Source organism: Eulemur rufifrons, chromosome 8 (genome assembly GCF_041146395.1).
Source record: "Eulemur rufifrons isolate Redbay chromosome 8, OSU_ERuf_1, whole genome shotgun sequence".
Lineage (NCBI taxonomy): Eukaryota > Metazoa > Chordata > Mammalia > Primates > Lemuridae > Eulemur > Eulemur rufifrons.
In genome coordinates, this window is record NC_090990.1 from 24,301,569 (window position 1) to 24,319,610 (window position 18,042).

Consider the following 18,042-nt stretch of genomic DNA (forward strand, 5'->3'; position numbering starts at 1 on the left):
AATTGGTCCTGATAATATAATGATGAAAAGATAGTACTCCACCCCTTGAAGAAAATTCTATTTTGGGGGTGAGGAAGACAAGCAAACAATGATTTCACTAGCATGTTACAGGTGCTATCCAGCTGTCACCTACTAGCTTCCTCAAGGGCACATTAGTGAACCTCCTTGGGCCTCATTCTTTTCCTTTACTTATAAACTGGCAATAATATACCTACCTCTTGGGACTATGGTGAGGATTAAATGAAATAATACTTATGGAGCATCAAACATGTATTAGTAGTGGTTCAATTAATTTTAACTATTGTTATTAACCTTTCAAAAAGGTGATCTTTTTAAAAAGGAGGTGGGTAAGGTTGTCAGTCATTGTCATTTGACCTATGAAGTGAGAAAAAGGTCTGACTTCAAGTTCCTAAGAGTAATCTGAATGAAAGAGCCACTTAAGGAAAATTATGTGTATTTCTAATCTGAAAGAACTAAGTTATAAACAAGGTCAGTGTGCCTTATAAGAAAGCAAAAATAAAAGGAACATATCTTCAATCAACAACAAAGTCTCCAGTAATGCTATAATCTTTACCCCAAAGATTTGATGGTTATATTCAATCAAATTTTGCTACAGTACCCAATAATTTATTCTACTCAGTCTAAACACATTTTTCTTTTCTTTTTTTATTTTAATACATTTAGGGGGTACAAGTTGAATTCTGTTACATCTATATATTGTATAGTGGTTGAGTCTGGGCTTGTGGTGTACCCATCATCTAAGGAGTGTACATTGTACCCCACAGGTAGTGTTTCATCCCTCAACCCTCCCCACCCTCTCCCTGTTAAGTCTCCAATGTCCACTATACCACTCTGTGTGCCTTTGTGTAGCCATAGTTAAGTTCCCACTTATAAGTGATAACACGCAGCATTTATTTTTCTGTTTCTGAGTTACTTCACTTAGAGCAATAGACTCCAGTTCATCCAAGTTGCTGCAAACAACATGATTTCATTCCTTTTTATAGCTGAGTAGTACTCCATGGTATATACATATACACTATATTTTCATAATCCACTCATCAGCTGATAGGTACTTAGGTTGATTCCATATCTTTGCAATTATGAATTGTGCTGTGATAAACATATAAGTGTGGGTATCTTTCGATATAATGATTTCTTTTCCACTGGGTAGATACCCAGTAGTGGGACTGCAGGATCAAATGGTAGATCTACTTTTAGTTCTCTGAGAAACCTCCATACTGATCTCTACTAAACACCAAATTTTTCTTCACACAATCTGAACAAATTTTAAATAAAAAATAATTTGCACTAACTTCACCAAAAAAGTATATCATATTTACCTGATAAAACAGAACTGTAAATTTGGACATGCACTCTTCACAACAAAACTCTTCTAACTTGCCCTCCAATCGATTTTCTATCAAATTTGGGGATGTCTGTGAACAATATCTACACATCTTACAGTAGTTTCCCCACCGTTCTCCAAAGTCACGGGCAGAGAGGAATTTGCAAACTGAGAACCAGAAGGATGAAAGGAAGAAATATCAAATTTACATTAACATAAAGGAGGTAAAGTGAATTTCTATGGTCTTAGATTTAAACTTTAACCTAATTTCTAAATACTTGACACAATTATTTGCCTCTAAGTTAAAGGATAGTCTCTATATTAAAAAATCAAACTCTTTATCACCTTTTAAATATACTCTAAATATTAGGCCATCTACATTCAGAAATGTCATATATAAGTTTCTTTTTTTTTTATAATTACTTATCTTTCTTTTTTCCACACAGGAAATCAAAATCTTTAGAAGCAGCAATTGCCTAAGTTCCCTCTTTACAAATGGGTGCAAGATCAAAAAGATTTCTGTCATACCTAAACTTATAAAGAGATTTTCTAATATTAACACCATTGATCTAATTATTTTTATACTTTTTCTTTATTGAAATTACATTTAAAAAGACAGATTTTAAAGTGAATTAAATATAAACTCAATATAAAAAAACCTCAAATTATACCTTATACGACAAAAATTATTTGAAAATTAATCATGGATTAATAGCCAAAGTCATCATGAATTATTATATAGCAACCATATGCTCTGTGAATAAAAACAAACTTTTTCCTTTACCTTCACTACAGAATGGCTTATCAACCCCTGAGAATCGCACAGTCTCCTTTATAATTTTCTGCAGTTTACAGTAGTCACACATTGCCACAACTTTATTTTTCTTTTTGTACTCATCAGAACAATTCTTGCCACAAAACAGAAACATTTTACCCTGAAGAGAAATAACAGTCATTAAGATCTAACTAAACAGTTGCTTTATCTTTAAGAAATCCTTTTCCCTCTCATTTCAAAGCAAAGTGAGTGACTATCAAAGACGAAAAGGCAAAAGTGCTTCTAGTGGGTAAGTTTATATTCAATCCCTTTCACGATCTTTCTTTACCTTGTAGAAAAGAAGCTCTGGTTTTGTGGCAAACAGATGGTTACAGTGCTGACACTTGAGTTTAACAACTGTGTAGGTTAAAGCAACTTGCTGGGGTTGTTCAGCAAGAGGCTGGAGACTGGCTGCAGCAGAGCCACTGGTGGAGCTGGGGGAAACGGCAGAGGTTTTACCTCCTCCTGCAGGTACTGCTGCCCCGGAGGGTGGGCTTATAACCACGTGGCCCTGAGACAGGGGCACCGCTGAGGAGTTTGTTCCTTTTGGCTTGTTAAATACATTCTGAATGAACACAAATAAGGCAAAGATTTTAGCAATTCAGAAATAACATAACTTGGTAATTTTTACTTCCTCATTTGAATAAATTAATTTCCTCACATTTTTTTCAAAATCTTCTGTCTCACAGAGAGAGTTTAAATGGCACACTTCCAGAATAGAAGTACTGAGAAATACAACATTAAATGTTCAAAGACTGGAATTCAGGCTTTCCAGAGACTTCTAGCATACGTCTCTAATAAAGCACAGCAGGCCTCTCCTTTCCCCCAAAATACCCCTCCACCTGCACTCCCATGGCCAACCAGCTCCTGATGGCTATTAAGACACAGTAGCTACCAATAGTCTCTTTCTCCCTGATACCAGAGAGACTGCATCAGGCATCTTCCCACTGTGGGGATCACTAAACTCTACTCTTTCTGGGTGTGTTGTAGAGAGTGAAGGGAAAATGGGACAAGTAGATGCTCATAATTCCATGCCAAGAGTCATTAGGTATCTGGCCCAGGATGAAAGGAAGGGGCACGTGAGCCCCATCAGGCTATTGTTCTTACCATGACACCTACCAAAACCATAGCCCAGCTTCTATCCTTTTGAAAAGGAGACAGCCACGGGAGAAAGTGGGAGGGAAGGGTAGTTTAGGCGAGGACCCTGAATAAGGAAGAAAATTCTGAGGCCAAATATCTGGGCTCAGACATTTTGTAGAAATGACCTCTGAGACTCTGACTGAACGAATTTTTTTCCTTTTAACTTAAATTTAAATGTTGATAAGTATGGACCTTCAGCAGTCAATATTGTACCACAGAGCAATGCCTAAGAGAACTGCAAGGATGAAGTACTACCTTAGATCATACCTGGAAAGCCACCACACAATTGGAGCTGCAGAAGCTGTATATGGTTCCATTTGACATGGCTAGGTGATACTGAGGGATTGCTGAGGTTTTACAACTATGACACGAAACCTGGACACCTTGGTGACAAAAAATAAAAACCAATGAATAAGTTACACAAATGAACAAATAATCCAAACGTGTATTAGGAGAATGAAAAAAATCAAATACTCATTAATACACAAAATAATCAAGGAACTTTACAAAAATATGTAAATCTAACTACAACTGCAATTAAGTCCTACTTATACAAAAACTAACTTGAAACTTGTGTTTTTTTTCTTTCTTTTCACATATGAAACTACAAAATACTATATACACCGTAACCAAGAAAATCAGTGAAAAACTATTTTCATGTATTTATCAGTTCTTTAAAAGTAAATCAATCCTGGGTCTTTATTTAACCATATAGTTACATTTAGTTTCTAACAAAATGAAAGAACAGCAGTTACAGTCTTCTTCAATAGTTATTATCAAATTTAAGCATTACCTGAAGAAGTAACAGTCTTAACTCTGTAAGCAGATAAGCAATTAATAGAACAGAAAAGCTCTGTTTTTCCCGAGTCATTTGTAGTCTCAATCATTTCAGCTGAGGGCCTCAATGATTTCCCCAGGGCATATGGAGGTGTTTGGGCTGAATTCTATTAAAATAAAATAACATTTAGATACCTAGTATAAGCATACATATTTACACATTGTTCAAAAAAGAACAAAAACAAGCTACCTACAACCACTGCCTTTGGTTGAAATATTTGAGCATGACAATGAGATCACACTATTGGGATATGGGAAAAATAAGTTCTTCCAAATAATAAAATGTAAACTGAACAAAATTAGGAACTACTCAGATACCTTAACAACAACAAAACACATTACAAGTAATGAAGTAGGTAGTCATAACATGATTTTTTCATCACCAATAACCAAAGAAGACCATAAATCAAAGGGCCATCCCCTGTTAATCTAAGAGAGTCACTCACCTTTAAGGTGTGAGACTTATGAAACTCTTTAGCAGGAGATAGAAATGATATTTAATGTTTATTAGGATATCCTGCAGAACTCCCTATTTTTCAAGCTGAGTTTCATAATAAAATTTGCCTGTAAGCTTGTTCATGTTTTAAGAAATAATAATAATAATAATAATGGCTACCATTTATATAACCAACATAGAGTGTCCCAAAAGTCACCAAACATAGGGAAAATGGGAAATTGTAGCTAAATGTATCTTTATTTACAAAATACTCAGTGCAAAATTTTACAAAATTTTAGGAATTTTAGGAATGTAACTGATGTTTGGATCATGTATAAAACAACATGGATTCTTTTCCTGTGAAAGTAGAAACCAGACTGTCAAAGTGGTAATTCTTAAAAAACAGATACTTTTCAAAGATGAATGCCTGTTACCAACTGCTCAAAGGAATTAACAAATCAAACTTGCTAACTGAAAAAAAAAATTTATATATTTAATTATCATTTACATACTTAAGAAAAATAACTTTTTTAAAACTACAAATCATTCAGCAATAATTAAGTTGACACAAAGTGATATATTTAGTAACCAGATTAATCTGTTATTCATTACAATAAATAAGCTAAAGTATTCTCATAAGCCAATGTTGCCCAAGTAATTACAATTCATTCCAAAACACTTTAAAATGAAAAAGATATGCTTCATTTAGATTCATCAATTTTATCATCTTTTAACTCTTGCTCATGGTTCATTTACAATATGAAGTTTTCTTTGCTATCAATGCATCACAAAAAACTTCATACTCATAGCAAATCAAGAAATGACATTTATGAATTCTCAGCCTTGAAGAGAACCTTAAACAGGACCTAGTTTACCTGTATCATCTCACAACCACAATCACCCCTCACAGTATCAGAATCTATCCCATTTTTTTGGAAGGGAAATCACACACCAGGATGAACTGATGGGAGGAGCTCATTGTTCACTTTGCAGTTCATCCCTATATAGCCAAATGAGAAGGAGTCAGCCTAACTACATGCAACAGACTGATATTCATACCTGCTTATATGCTGTGACACTTGTTGAACTAAAAACCTTCTGGGATTGGCAAGGACCAGAGCTACTATAGCAATAGCTCCCACAGTTCTCACAACAGTTCATGGTGAGCTGGTTGGTAGAGTGAAATTTTGAAAAACAGGCATCACTACAAAGACCGTGTACCACATTTTGATATTTAACTTCAAATCGAATCTAGGAAATAAACACATACATATGTAAAATAAGCAGAGTCAGTTTTAAAAAATCTCTGATCCTTGAGCAGAACCCCAATAGAGATAAAATGTAACTTACATCAGCATTCTTCTGACACATGCTGCACTTTGTCGAAATGCTATTGGTATATATGGTAACAACAGGTTTTTTCTTTAGCTCATAAGAAGACAGGCATGATTGGCTGCAGAAATCTTTGCTAGAATTATTTTCAAATCGGGTTGTGATCACATCCTTTGGATTTAAAATGTCTCTAAAAATAAGTAACAAAGGCAAAGTGAAATGTGTTCTTCACAACTGTAACTTCTTCCTCTTTGTGAGCTACAATAGCATTTACTAGGGGCAGCTATTGTGTAGTAGAAAAAAGCTCTGAATAAGGCACCTGCAAACCTAGGTTTGATGATTAGTTCTGTTACTTATCAGCTGAGTGACAATGAATGACGCAATTACTATCCCAATTTCCTCATGTATAAAATGGGATCAATAATACCTAATTCATAGATGTGTCAACAGAGAATTATATTTAAAATATAGCCAGCCAGATGTTCATGACCAGCTCCAACCAAGTTTCAACCACTGGAGCCAATGGGACTAGATTCAGTGGCCATCCCACAACTCCAGACTACAAGACACTTGTCCTCTTACTAGCCAATAGTTGCCAAGAATAGAAACATGAATGAGACAAGAGATGAAAATTTTTTAAAAATGCACAATTTTGGGAAACAGATGAACTAGAAAAGGTTAATATTAATGTAAAAAATAAGCCTGATATATAAAATTTAGCTATAACTGAAAGTATCAAGGAAACAGATGACAAAAGGGCTGGAAAGGCTTTGTATCACAGGAAACATGGAAACAAGAATGAGACAGGAAGAATACAAATAATTGAGTGGTTCTATGAGATTCCTAGAGCCAATTTAAGAGAGCTAATTATTGCGATAAGCACTAATAGCAATATCCTGGTAAAACAGAGGCTAAGTATTGCCATTCTTCTGATAAGTATAAAAACTGAAGGAAATAGTCATTAATTACAACCAGTAGTGCAGGCCACAAAGTAAGGAGTAGCTGGGACTACAGGCATGAGCCACCATGCCCGGCTAATTTTTTCTATATATATTTTTAGCTGTCCATATAATTTCTTTCTATTTTTAGTAGAGATGGGGTCTCGCTCTTGCTCAGGCTGGTCTCGAAATATACTTATACACAGTTTAAGTATTAATTTTGAAAAGCTATTTTTCTATTAAAAATAGAATAAAGAAGTTTATTTAATAAGATGAATCTGCCAGTTGCATAATGTATATATAAGTAAACCAGTGAGAATAACTGTATAATGAAAATCTGTGCACATAATTATGGATGTACTCTAAACCTTATGCTTCCAAATGAGTGTTACACCTTAACATTTATCTTGGAAAAACCACACCTCTTCCAACAATAATGTAGTTAAAAAAATTTTTTTTTCTAATTTATGTTTTGATTTATAAGAAACCTAAGAACAATTTTTTTAATTTTTAATTTTATAAATCTCATGTTTAACAGTATGACTCAGTTTAATCACCTACCATATTGATCTGATAAGGTATAGCAGCCTTTGGCAATTTGTAAAATCCAACCCATGCTGCAAAGATAAGATCTGTCACCTAACCTAGTCCAGAGGAATGTTTCATAGGCTCTGAAGGCAACGCCAAATGAAGAGATCAAAAAATTTTTTGAATAAGAGCAGCATTATGGTAAAAAGTGACTGACAAGGGTGACTCCTTTTAAGAAAACAACATGCAGTTGTGCATGTAAGTTGTGGTATGTTCTTTAAAATTTAATTCATTTTATTTTGATGATATGTTGAAACAGGATCTAAAAACAGTAAACTAAATTTACTCTCTCAGATCAGTTTCATGAGAATGACATAAAAGTGTTAAAGTAAGGTGTCAGAAGGGCATTTTACAACAAAACTAATTTTGAATACTTAAGTAAAATATAAAAAACTCCCTCTCTCCTTTTTAGTTGGAGATTTCCATTTTAGCTGGATCTACACTTATCTACCTTAGGTTAACACACCAAGCAGATAAACTCTCATATATCTATATTTCTAAAGACAAAATAGGGGCCTACAAATTATACATTTGATATACATACTAACATTCATTGTAAATAGTAATACATAATAATATAAATTTTATTATTAATAATAATAGGATCCCATTTATTAAGCACTTGTTTTGTGCTAGGCCATGTGCTATCATTATCTCACTAAAATCCCAGGAAGCAGATATTAATATTATTTACTGATGAGAAACTGGGGCTTGAAAAAGTTAAATATCTAGCCCAAGGTCTCAAAGATAACAAGTGATAGAGCCACAATCTAAAACCAAGCTCTTAACTTCTTTCGCTCTATGTTAGTGACTACTGAGAACACACTGTTTTCCTGGAATTATACTACCACAGAAATAAGCAAAACATGTCAAATTCTTCAAATGTTCTAAAGTTAAGAAAGGTTTATGTGACTTTGTTGATGTTTTTTTCCTCTCTGCATCTAAGCATTATAATAAAGCAAAAATGACCCCAACAAAAGCTTACAAGGACATTAGGAATAAACACATTTTTGTGACCACTTAGAGTTTTTAACCTTCTAAAGAATTAAATAACTTTCACGTACTATGAAAAGAGTAGTCTTATTTTACTCTGTACTTCAACAACTTTCAAGATAACTTAAATAACTTTAAACGGTTATTATCTACAATTACAGGATGGTTTGTTGTTTCTTTCCATAGTAAAATTTAAACTGAAAGAGATAAAAAAGTGGTTTAGGCAATACTCCTAACACCAAGTCATTTATTAATGTTGCAAAACTATAGAATTTGAAAATTCCTCTATTAGCTAAACAGCTATTGCCAAGGAAACGTGCTAAAGATATTTAAAGTGGCAACAGTACGTTTGAACTCAACTATATATACACTTAAAAAAGTAAAGTAAAAAAAGATGTCATTAAGAATTTTATACTTTGAGCAGTTAGTGCAGGTTTTCTTGGGAGGAGGTGGTAGGCAGACACGTGAAGAATACCCTGTGATGCATCGTGTGGAACAGAAGAGCTGAGTAGATCCTGTCTTATGATATGCAGTTTGCCCCTTATATAGCATTTTTTTACAGCCAGAACAAAAAACCTGAATAGCTACAGCTGGAACTGAAGGAGGCAATATATTTGGGGCAGATGATGCAAGAGAAAACTGAAAGGCTGGCGTCAGCTGTTGGGCTATAAAAACAAAATAAGAAGAAAAAAATTTTAGTATTGACACTAATGCATATACATTCTCTTTTTTTAGAACAAATTTCCTCAGTCTTGAAATCCAATACTAGTGAGGCAATAAGCATTCCAAAACAGGGGGTTTCAATTTCTTTTTTTTTATCATTACCCATAGTAAGAACTACATTTAACACTATAACCCATTTCTCACATAAATATATTTGCATGTGGGTGTGTATAATTTAATAAATGGAACAGAAATTTCATGAAACAATACATTTCCTTACTACATGCATCACACTGATATAATCTTACTCTATTCCACTTTTTAAAATTCGGGTGTAGACCAGCTACCCACAGTTCAAAAAACACAGCTCTAAAGGAAGAGAAAAACATACATGACGAGGTACTTTCCCTCTATTTTACTAGTCAGAATAAACAAATATTAATTGTAACTAACTTATACGGTTCTATTTCTTACCAAGAGGACTGTCATTAACTGAAAATACAGCACTAATCTTCAGTTCACTTTCCTGGGTTTTTGGCTGTTGGGCATGTCCATATTCCTCAAAAAAAAAGAGAGGAAACATGAATACATAATATAAATAAACTAGAAATTCAAGCAAAAAAGGATTCTGTCATATTCATGTGGTATACATTCTAATTATAATCACCTTCACAAACACCTGAAAAGTCCAAATTTGCAAGTTATTAGACTATCTTTACAAAGACAACCTTTCAAAATTGGAGAATCTTTCATAATAGCTGTATCTACTTTTCAAATGTAACCTTGATATATGGAATAATACATGGCTATTCCAGTGCTGACCACTACGTTTTTTTTTAGGCTATGTTTAAAAGAGAGCAGTAAGTAAAATTAAATCTGAATGATTTAGAGTTTGGATCTAAATTAATAATTTTAGCCAACAGATTTACAAGCTGTTATACCTGTTAATGGCAGAAAAGATACAAGAGTTTCAATGCAATCTGCTCATTATACATAAAATCATCATATCCCAAATCATATTTACCCTTAATACATTCTTTAAAATGTTTTAAAATAAAATATAATCATGAAACAAATTTTTAAAAATATAAATACGTATCTTGAAAAGGACTGTCCTTCATTCTGAGACCACAACCACCTTTTTTTTGGTTTGTTTTTGGTGTTAAAATATCTCACTTATTTCAAAACAGAAAGTTTTAAAAAACAATCTTTTTTTGGAACAATGGTGATAATAAATGCCGGTTCTATTTTTAGTCTCTCTCTACTTAGCAAAATAAGTGACTGTGTCAGTTCCAAAGTTGGTTTAGAAGTTTCTTTAGACTATTAAACGCCAACAACTAGGAATCACTGCATTAATTTACTACTTCCCATGATGTATACTGTGGCACCAAGAGAAGGCAGAACTTATACCTTCTTTATAGATGAGGAAAGTGAAACTTAGAGATGTTCGGCAACTTGCTCAAGGTTGTGCAAGTGCACAGATTGGAATCAAACCCAGGTCTCTCTGTTCCAAAACCCATGTTATCACTCTAATAGATATGTAAATACATTATAATTGCTATAATGAATTCAAACCCTGGCCCCCAAGTGAAATTAAGTTCTCCCGTTGTAGTCTCTCCTATCTCCTTTTTCTTACAGCACTTACCATAATACATCATTTCATCCTTATCTGGGTGATAATTTGATTAAGGCCTACACTCCTCCTCCTCACTACACACACACTAAACTGAAAGAACCACGTCCACTATTAACAGGGACCCTATCTGTTTTTTCACCTCTGTATTCTCAAAGCTGAGCATAGTCAACATAACACACTGAAAGAGACTATGGGTTCTAACAGCAGACAGAAACAGATGAGATCTTGGCTCTTAAATAAGTTATTTAATCTTTCTTAGTTTCAATATCCTTATCTGTAAAATAAAGATAGTATTACCTAACCCATAGAGTGGGTGGGGGGTAGCTTGGGGAAGGTAAATGATTTAGTACAAATAAAATATGTAGCTTGATACTTACAGTTAGCCCAAAGCAAGCATGATATGCACACAAAAATGCTAGTTCTTATACTTATTATTAGTGTCATAACTGTGGCATTTAATAAACATTTGTTGAATGAATGAATTTAAGTCCACTCAATCCAAAGTGGATGTTCTTAAACATACTTAAATAACATTTATCTACTGACACATGCAAAAAAAAGAGTAAATTAAAAGTGCTATATACACCCTCAAATCACCAAAATGAATGCTTAAGACTCAATAAAAAATTACCTTGCTTTATCATCAACCCAATTTCTAATATTTTTCTAATATTCCTGTTGTATTTCCCTGATCCATTTATTTTACTTCACAAAGTAACTGTTCTAAACCGTCACGGCTCACAAGTTCCAACCCCACGTTTGCCCACTGATACTTCAATTTCACCAAGTAAAAGAAGCAACTAAGAACTCCAGCATCCTGATTCTTCCCACCACCGTTATCTACAAATTAATCAGCAAACTATACTATCTTACAGGAAAAGGCAACCTTCTTAGCTACAGCTAAAATTATGCTTGTTGTTCTGGTTCCCTTTCCCTCTCCCTCCTTTCGGCACTCCATCCTATCTCTCCATCTCTATGCTGGTTTCTTCTCAGCTTACAATGAATTTGGTCCCTTAAGAACTACTGCCCTCTCTTCTCCCTCACTTTACAACCAAACTTAGAGAAAAAGTGCATGCTTCCTTCCTTTGCTACTTCTTCAGTTTGATTCTCTCCTGAACCCAGTGCAATCAGGCTAATGTTTCAACTGAAATGGTTTTAAGAGGGGCTGGGAACCTGCAGCCTTGGGGCCACATGTGGCCTTCTGGATCCCTGAGTGCGGCCTTTTGACTAAATCCAAATTTTAAGCTTCCATCTTAATTGGCCTCTCGTACACATCTGACACCACCAATGAGTCCACTGTCTTTTGGTTCTGTTACTTCATTACTTCTTCTTAGTAACTGCAATGGACTCAATGTCTGTGTCTTCCCAAAATTCCTACGTTGAAACCCTAATTACTAAAATGATGGTATCTGGAGGTGGGGCTTTGGGGAGATAATTAAGTCATGAGGGTGGAGCCCTCATGAATTGCATTAGTGTCATAAGAGGCCAGAAAGCTAATAACTCTCTTCCTACCATGAAAGGCTACAAGAAAAAGCTGGCTGTCTGCAACCCAGAAGAGGGCCCTCATCAGAATGCAACCATGCTGGCATCCTTACTCAGACTTTCGGCCTCCAGAACTGTGAGAAATAAATTTCTGTTGTTTATAAGCCATCCAGTCTATGGTAATTTGTTATAGCAGCAAAGACTAAGACACTAAGACAGTATCCTTCATTGATCTTCCTATATTCACCCTTAAAATCAATGGTTCCCAAAGTCGGTGGCATCAGAACCTCCTGGAGGTCCTGTCAAAACATAGATCGTTGGGCTCCTGCCCCAGAGTTTCTGAATCAGTAGGAGAAGTTACATTTCTAACAAGTTCCCAAGCAATGCTGAAGCTGCTGGTTGGGGGACTACTTTGAAGCCCTAAATTAACCCAGTTTCCAGCTTTCTTCTCTGAGCTCTACACTCTTCTTTTACTCTTGTTCTCTGAACAATCTCATCCACATTTGGGGCTTCAACTATCACATACAGGGTTGCTAGATTTAACAAATAAAATACAAAACACTCAGTTAAATTTGAATTTTGGCTAAATCACAAATAATTTTTAGAATAAGTATATTCTAAGTATTGCATGCAACATACTTACATAAAAGTTATCATTATTTATGTGATAATCAAATTTAACCCAGCATCCTACATTTTTTCTGGGAGTTCTACACCTCCAGGTAGATAACTTTCTAATCTCTAAATCCCAGATGCCTCTAGTGCAAATTATCACTTGAATGTCCCACAAGCCCCTTAAACACAACAGATCCCAAATTACACTTATTTTCCCCAAAATCCTATTCTAGCCCCTCAGTAAATGGTATCACCAGAAACCTGTATGTATTCCTGGACTCCTCTCTTTGTCCATCTAGCCTCACATACAATCTCTAAATTTGATCAATCCTACCTAAACATCTAAAAATCTATTCTCTTGGCTGGCCCCAGTGGCTCATGCCTGTAATCCTAGCACTCTTGGAGGCCAAGGTGGGAGGATTACTTGAGCTCAGAAGTTGGAGACCAGCCTGAGCAAAAGAGCAAGACCCCATCTCTACTAAAAATAGAAAAATTAGCCAGGAATCATGGCAAGCACCTGTAGTCCCAGCTACTCAGGAGGCGGAGGCAGGAGGATCACTTGAGCCCAGGAGTTTGAGGTTGTAGTAAGCTATGACGATGCCACTGTACTCCAGCTGGGGCAACAGAGCAAGACTCTGTCTCAAAACAAAACAACAACAACAAAAAAACCCTATTCCCTTCTCCTACTTTATTCTCTTGAAATACTCAACTGCTAAACATACCACATTCCCTTCGCCTTCCATGACTTGGCACAGGCTGTTTTCTCCATCTGAAACTCGTAATCATTTGTTATAACTCAATTGGTACCTGCTCTGTAAATCCTTCCCTTCCTTCCCAGACAGATTTAGGGCTCCTTCCCCTATGCTCCCAATGCACCTTACATAGTTTTTTTTTTTTTTTACCAGCAAAACTTAATATTATGATTTTCTATCTGCACATAGGTGGCACAAGGCAACACAAAGAATACAAATTTAAAGCCAATTGGCCGGGCGCGGTGGCTCACGCCTGTAATCCTAGCACTCTGGGAGGCCGAGGTGGGCGGATCGTTTGAGCTCAGGAGTTCGAGACCAGCCTGAGCAAGAGCAAGACCCCATCTCTACTAAAAATAGAAAGAAATTATATGGACAGCTAAAAATATATAATAGAAAAATTAGCCGGGCATGGTGGTGCATGCCTGTAGTCCCAGCTACTCGGGAGGCTGAGGCAGGAGGATCGCTTGAGCTCAGGAGTTTGAGGTTGCTGTGAGCTAGGCTGACGCCACGGCACTCACACTAGCCTGGGCAACAGAGTGAGACTCTGTCTCAAAAAAAAAAAAAAAAAAAAAATAAAGCCAATTAAAACTAAGTTCCTATTCTAGCTATGATGTTCCTTTAAGTTTGGATAAGTTACCTAACCTCTCTTTGCCTTAGTCTCCTCATCTGTAAAACAGGGTAAGGATACTCCCCTCAAATGCTTGTAGGGTTTAAATGAGAATGCTTAAGACAGGCTTAGCACAGCTTCTGGCAAGCCACAGTCTCTCAACAAATACTACCTCTCTCATTCCCGTAACTTTCCTCTCCATTACACTATCAATTGCCCTGAGAGAAGAGGCCCCATCTTTTCATCTCTGTAGCTCTTCTGAAAGCAAAGTAACTAATATGGCTTACCATCCTGGTTAAAGGTTTGAGCTCTTGAACCAGACTGCTGGGGTACAAATCCTGGCTCAATCATTTACTAGCTGTGTGGCCTTTAACAAGTTATTATTTATGTCTCTGCTTCCTCATATGTAAGGTGGGGAGAGAAAGAGTACTTAGGGTTGTGAGCATCAAATGTAAACTGCTTAAACATAAAACAGTGTCCAAGTGTTATGGATTATATTAAACAGGAATAAAAACTCACTGAATGAATGAATGGGAGCTCGACTTTATTTATTTATTTTTTTTTTTGAGACAGAGTCTCGCTCTGTTGCCCAGGCTAGAGTGCTGTGGCATCAACCTAGCTCACAGCAACCTCAAACTCCTGGATTCAAGCAATTCTACTGCCTCAGCCTCCCAAGTACCTGGGACTACAGGCATGCACCACCATGCCCGGCTAATTTTTTCTATATATATTTTTAGTTGGCCAGATAATTTCTTTCTATTTTTAGTAGAGAGACAGGGTCTGGCTCTTGCTCAGGCTGGTCTCAAACTCCTGACCATGAGCGATCCTCCCGCCTCGGCCTCCCAGAGTGCTAGGATTACAGCCGTGAGCCACCACGCCCGGCCTCAACTATAACTTTAATACCTAGAGTAGACTCTTATATACCAGAAAATATTAAACATTTTTTTCTTGTCTATTTGCCAATATTCAAATGAGATTCATCAATGCAAGATGGAAAATAGCACACATGATTTGTTCAATTGGCCTTTCTATCATAGTCCATATCCTCAATCATGAAAAAATACAGCATATTCACCTGAAAGCATTAATATAAACCAAAGAGAACTGAGGAGGTCCCTATCCACATAAATTTACAATCTAAGCTATTAGGGAGATTCTCAGTATCATAATTTTTATATTCAGAAAGAAAAATTAATAATATTTATAAAGTTTATATATTTCTGGCAAGGTATAATGGAAGAAATACTGGATCTGGAATAAAAACAAATTGGTCTGTACCACAGTTTTATCATGGGACGCCGGTAAAGTCACTTATCCCTTCCAGCTCAGTTTCCTTAAACATGAAACAGAGGCTCTTTTATTCCAATTATTGAACATGTACTTTGTGCCAGTCATTTCAGCAGGAATTAGGGATTCACGTCAAAGAAGACCAATAATCTCTGCCTTTAAAGAAACTGCAGTCTAGTGTATGAATGGTCGGGGGGGAGTGATATGCAGCATTAGTATGACCAGTATGAAAACAAACTTCATTGACCTGTAGATGCTGTAATAAAAGTGAATGCACTATATAATAGGAAAAAAAAAAGAATGGCTAATTCTACCTCTGAGTGCCAGTCAAACTCTATCTTAAAAGAGGAGAAAAATTTTGCCAGCCTATTTAGTTTATTTCTTCTGCCACAGGCAGCAGAAATGGCATGTGCAAAGGCAAGGAAATAAAATTGAACAGAAGATAACTTTGAGTGAACTGCAAATAGTTTGCAGGAGCAGAGATTACAAAAGGCAGAAAGAATGAGTGATGACACTGAAGAGGGAAACAAAGGCCTAAACATGAGAGATGGATGTCACACTAAAAAATGTATGCTCTATCAAACAAGAGGAGACATGGTCTTTAAGAGGAGTAATATCATCAGATCTATAGAGTACAATGGCATCACTGCACAGTGTTTTGATAGGGTATGTGACTGAAGGAAGAATGAGTAGGGAAGTATTATAAAAAAAGTCCAGATGAGGAATAATGAAATAGGAAAAAAAAAATAAAGGGACAGATTCAAAAAACATTTAAAAGGTAGAATCCACAGAACCCGGCAAACAAATGGACACTTTCGGCAGAGAAAGAGGAAGAATTTACCAGCTGGGGGGAAAATAAGTGTCACAGATGACACCCTGACATGTGCCCCCTTTCCCACATCTTATAGACACTACCTCAGAACTCTTCTCAGCCCAGCACTCTACGAAGGCATGGAGTTCATGAGTGAAACAAAAACTATCTGACATCCCTGTGCTGGAATGATACTGCCTGTGAGATAGCATGAAAAATAAAATATTTTAATTATTTTTATCTTTCTATTTATTATATTAATAGCTATTATTTTAAAATATTATCGCTCTGCTTATACAATAAAGTCAATAACTATAGAGTATAAAGCAAAAGAATTGTTCAAGAAGAAAAAAATGTTTTTGCCAAAAAAACTAACTTGTCTCTCCACACTGATTTTTGCACTTCCTAATCTGGGTCCCTAAGGAGTAGCCAGAATGATCTTTCCAAACACAAATCTGTTTCATCTTACTTTCTCACTTAAAACTCTACAATGGCTCCCCATTGATTTTAGGATAAAGACCAAAATTCATAACAAGGCCTACTAGGTTCTGCATGATCTGGCTTCAAACTATGTACAGAGCCTATCACAGTAACAGGAGAGCACGGGCTCTGAAGTCTGACCACCTATATTGAATCCAGACTTTGTCATTTACTAACCATGATCTGTGGTAAACTGTTTGACTTTTTTGTGCTTCGGTTTCCTCATCTATAAAATGGGAATAATGATATGGGTTTTTTTCCATTTATTTTTTATATGCATAGATTCATGGGATACAAGTGCAATTTTGCTACACTGATGCATTGCACTGTAGTGAAGTCAGGGCCTTCAGTGCATACATCACTGAAAAAAATGCACATTGTACCCACCAAGCAACCTCCCATCATCCACCCCCTCACCACCACCCTGAGTTTCCATTGTCCATCATTCCACACTGTTTCCATGTGTACACATTATTTAGCTCCCACTCAGATGTGAGAGCATGCAGTTTCTGTCTTTCTGCGTCTGAGTTGTTTCACTTAAGATAATGGCCTCCAGTTCCATCCATGGTGCTGCAAAAGACATGATTTCATTCTTTTTTATGGCTGAATAGTATTCCATCATGTATATATGCCACATTTTCTGTATCCAATCCCCCACTGATGAACACTTAGGCTGATTCCATATCTTTGCTATTGCGAATAGTGCTACAATAAACATGAGTGCAGTTATCTAATAGCATGGTTTTGAGAATGATGCTTGACATACTCTTAAGCACATATAAATATTAATAAGTTAATATTAATGTCACATATTATTTTGATATAAACTACATGTTCCTATATGAATATCATCTATTATTATTGTTGTTGTTACGATCATTATCATCATTACCATTTTCATACCTTTTCTCCAGGCCCGGTGCTCCAGGCCCACCAGTCCTGCAATTCTTCAAAAGACCCATGCATCTTTCCAACTCAGGGCTTTCCTATTCACGATTCCTGCTGTCTAGAACACTCTCCCCCATGACCTTTGCCTGATCAATTCATTCGTCATAATTCAGCTTACAAATCCTTCCCTCAGAGAGGCCTTTCCTGGCCATTCACAACCCCTAGCTGCTAACCAAACCTAGGTCAGATTTCCCATCTAAGAGCACTTATCATAGTTCGTAATTCCAGAGCACTTATCATAGTTTGTAATTATATATATTATTTGATCAATTACTTGTGCAATCTCTCTCCTCTCTACTAAGCGATAATCTCTATAAGGAAAGTGACTAAGCTGAATT

At 36.0% G+C, this 18,042-nt stretch overlaps 1 protein-coding gene across 1 annotated transcript in view; it reads right to left on the reverse strand.

The window, feature by feature from the left end:
• The window catches only part of ZMYM6 (zinc finger MYM-type containing 6), a 34,885-nt gene that overhangs the window by 15,347 nt on the left and 1,496 nt on the right, over positions 1 to 18,042 (reverse strand). The window contains exons 3-11 of the mRNA XM_069477657.1: positions 9,561 to 9,645; positions 8,839 to 9,088; positions 5,923 to 6,094; positions 5,632 to 5,823; positions 4,093 to 4,243; positions 3,567 to 3,682; positions 2,449 to 2,724; positions 2,130 to 2,280; positions 1,341 to 1,513 (exon numbers count right to left, since the gene is read on the reverse strand). Of these exons, the coding sequence (XP_069333758.1) occupies positions 1,341 to 1,513; positions 2,130 to 2,280; positions 2,449 to 2,724; positions 3,567 to 3,682; positions 4,093 to 4,243; positions 5,632 to 5,823; positions 5,923 to 6,094; positions 8,839 to 9,088; positions 9,561 to 9,645 (1,566 nt within the window). The remainder of the gene's footprint in view (positions 1 to 1,340; positions 1,514 to 2,129; positions 2,281 to 2,448; positions 2,725 to 3,566; positions 3,683 to 4,092; positions 4,244 to 5,631; positions 5,824 to 5,922; positions 6,095 to 8,838; positions 9,089 to 9,560; positions 9,646 to 18,042) is intronic.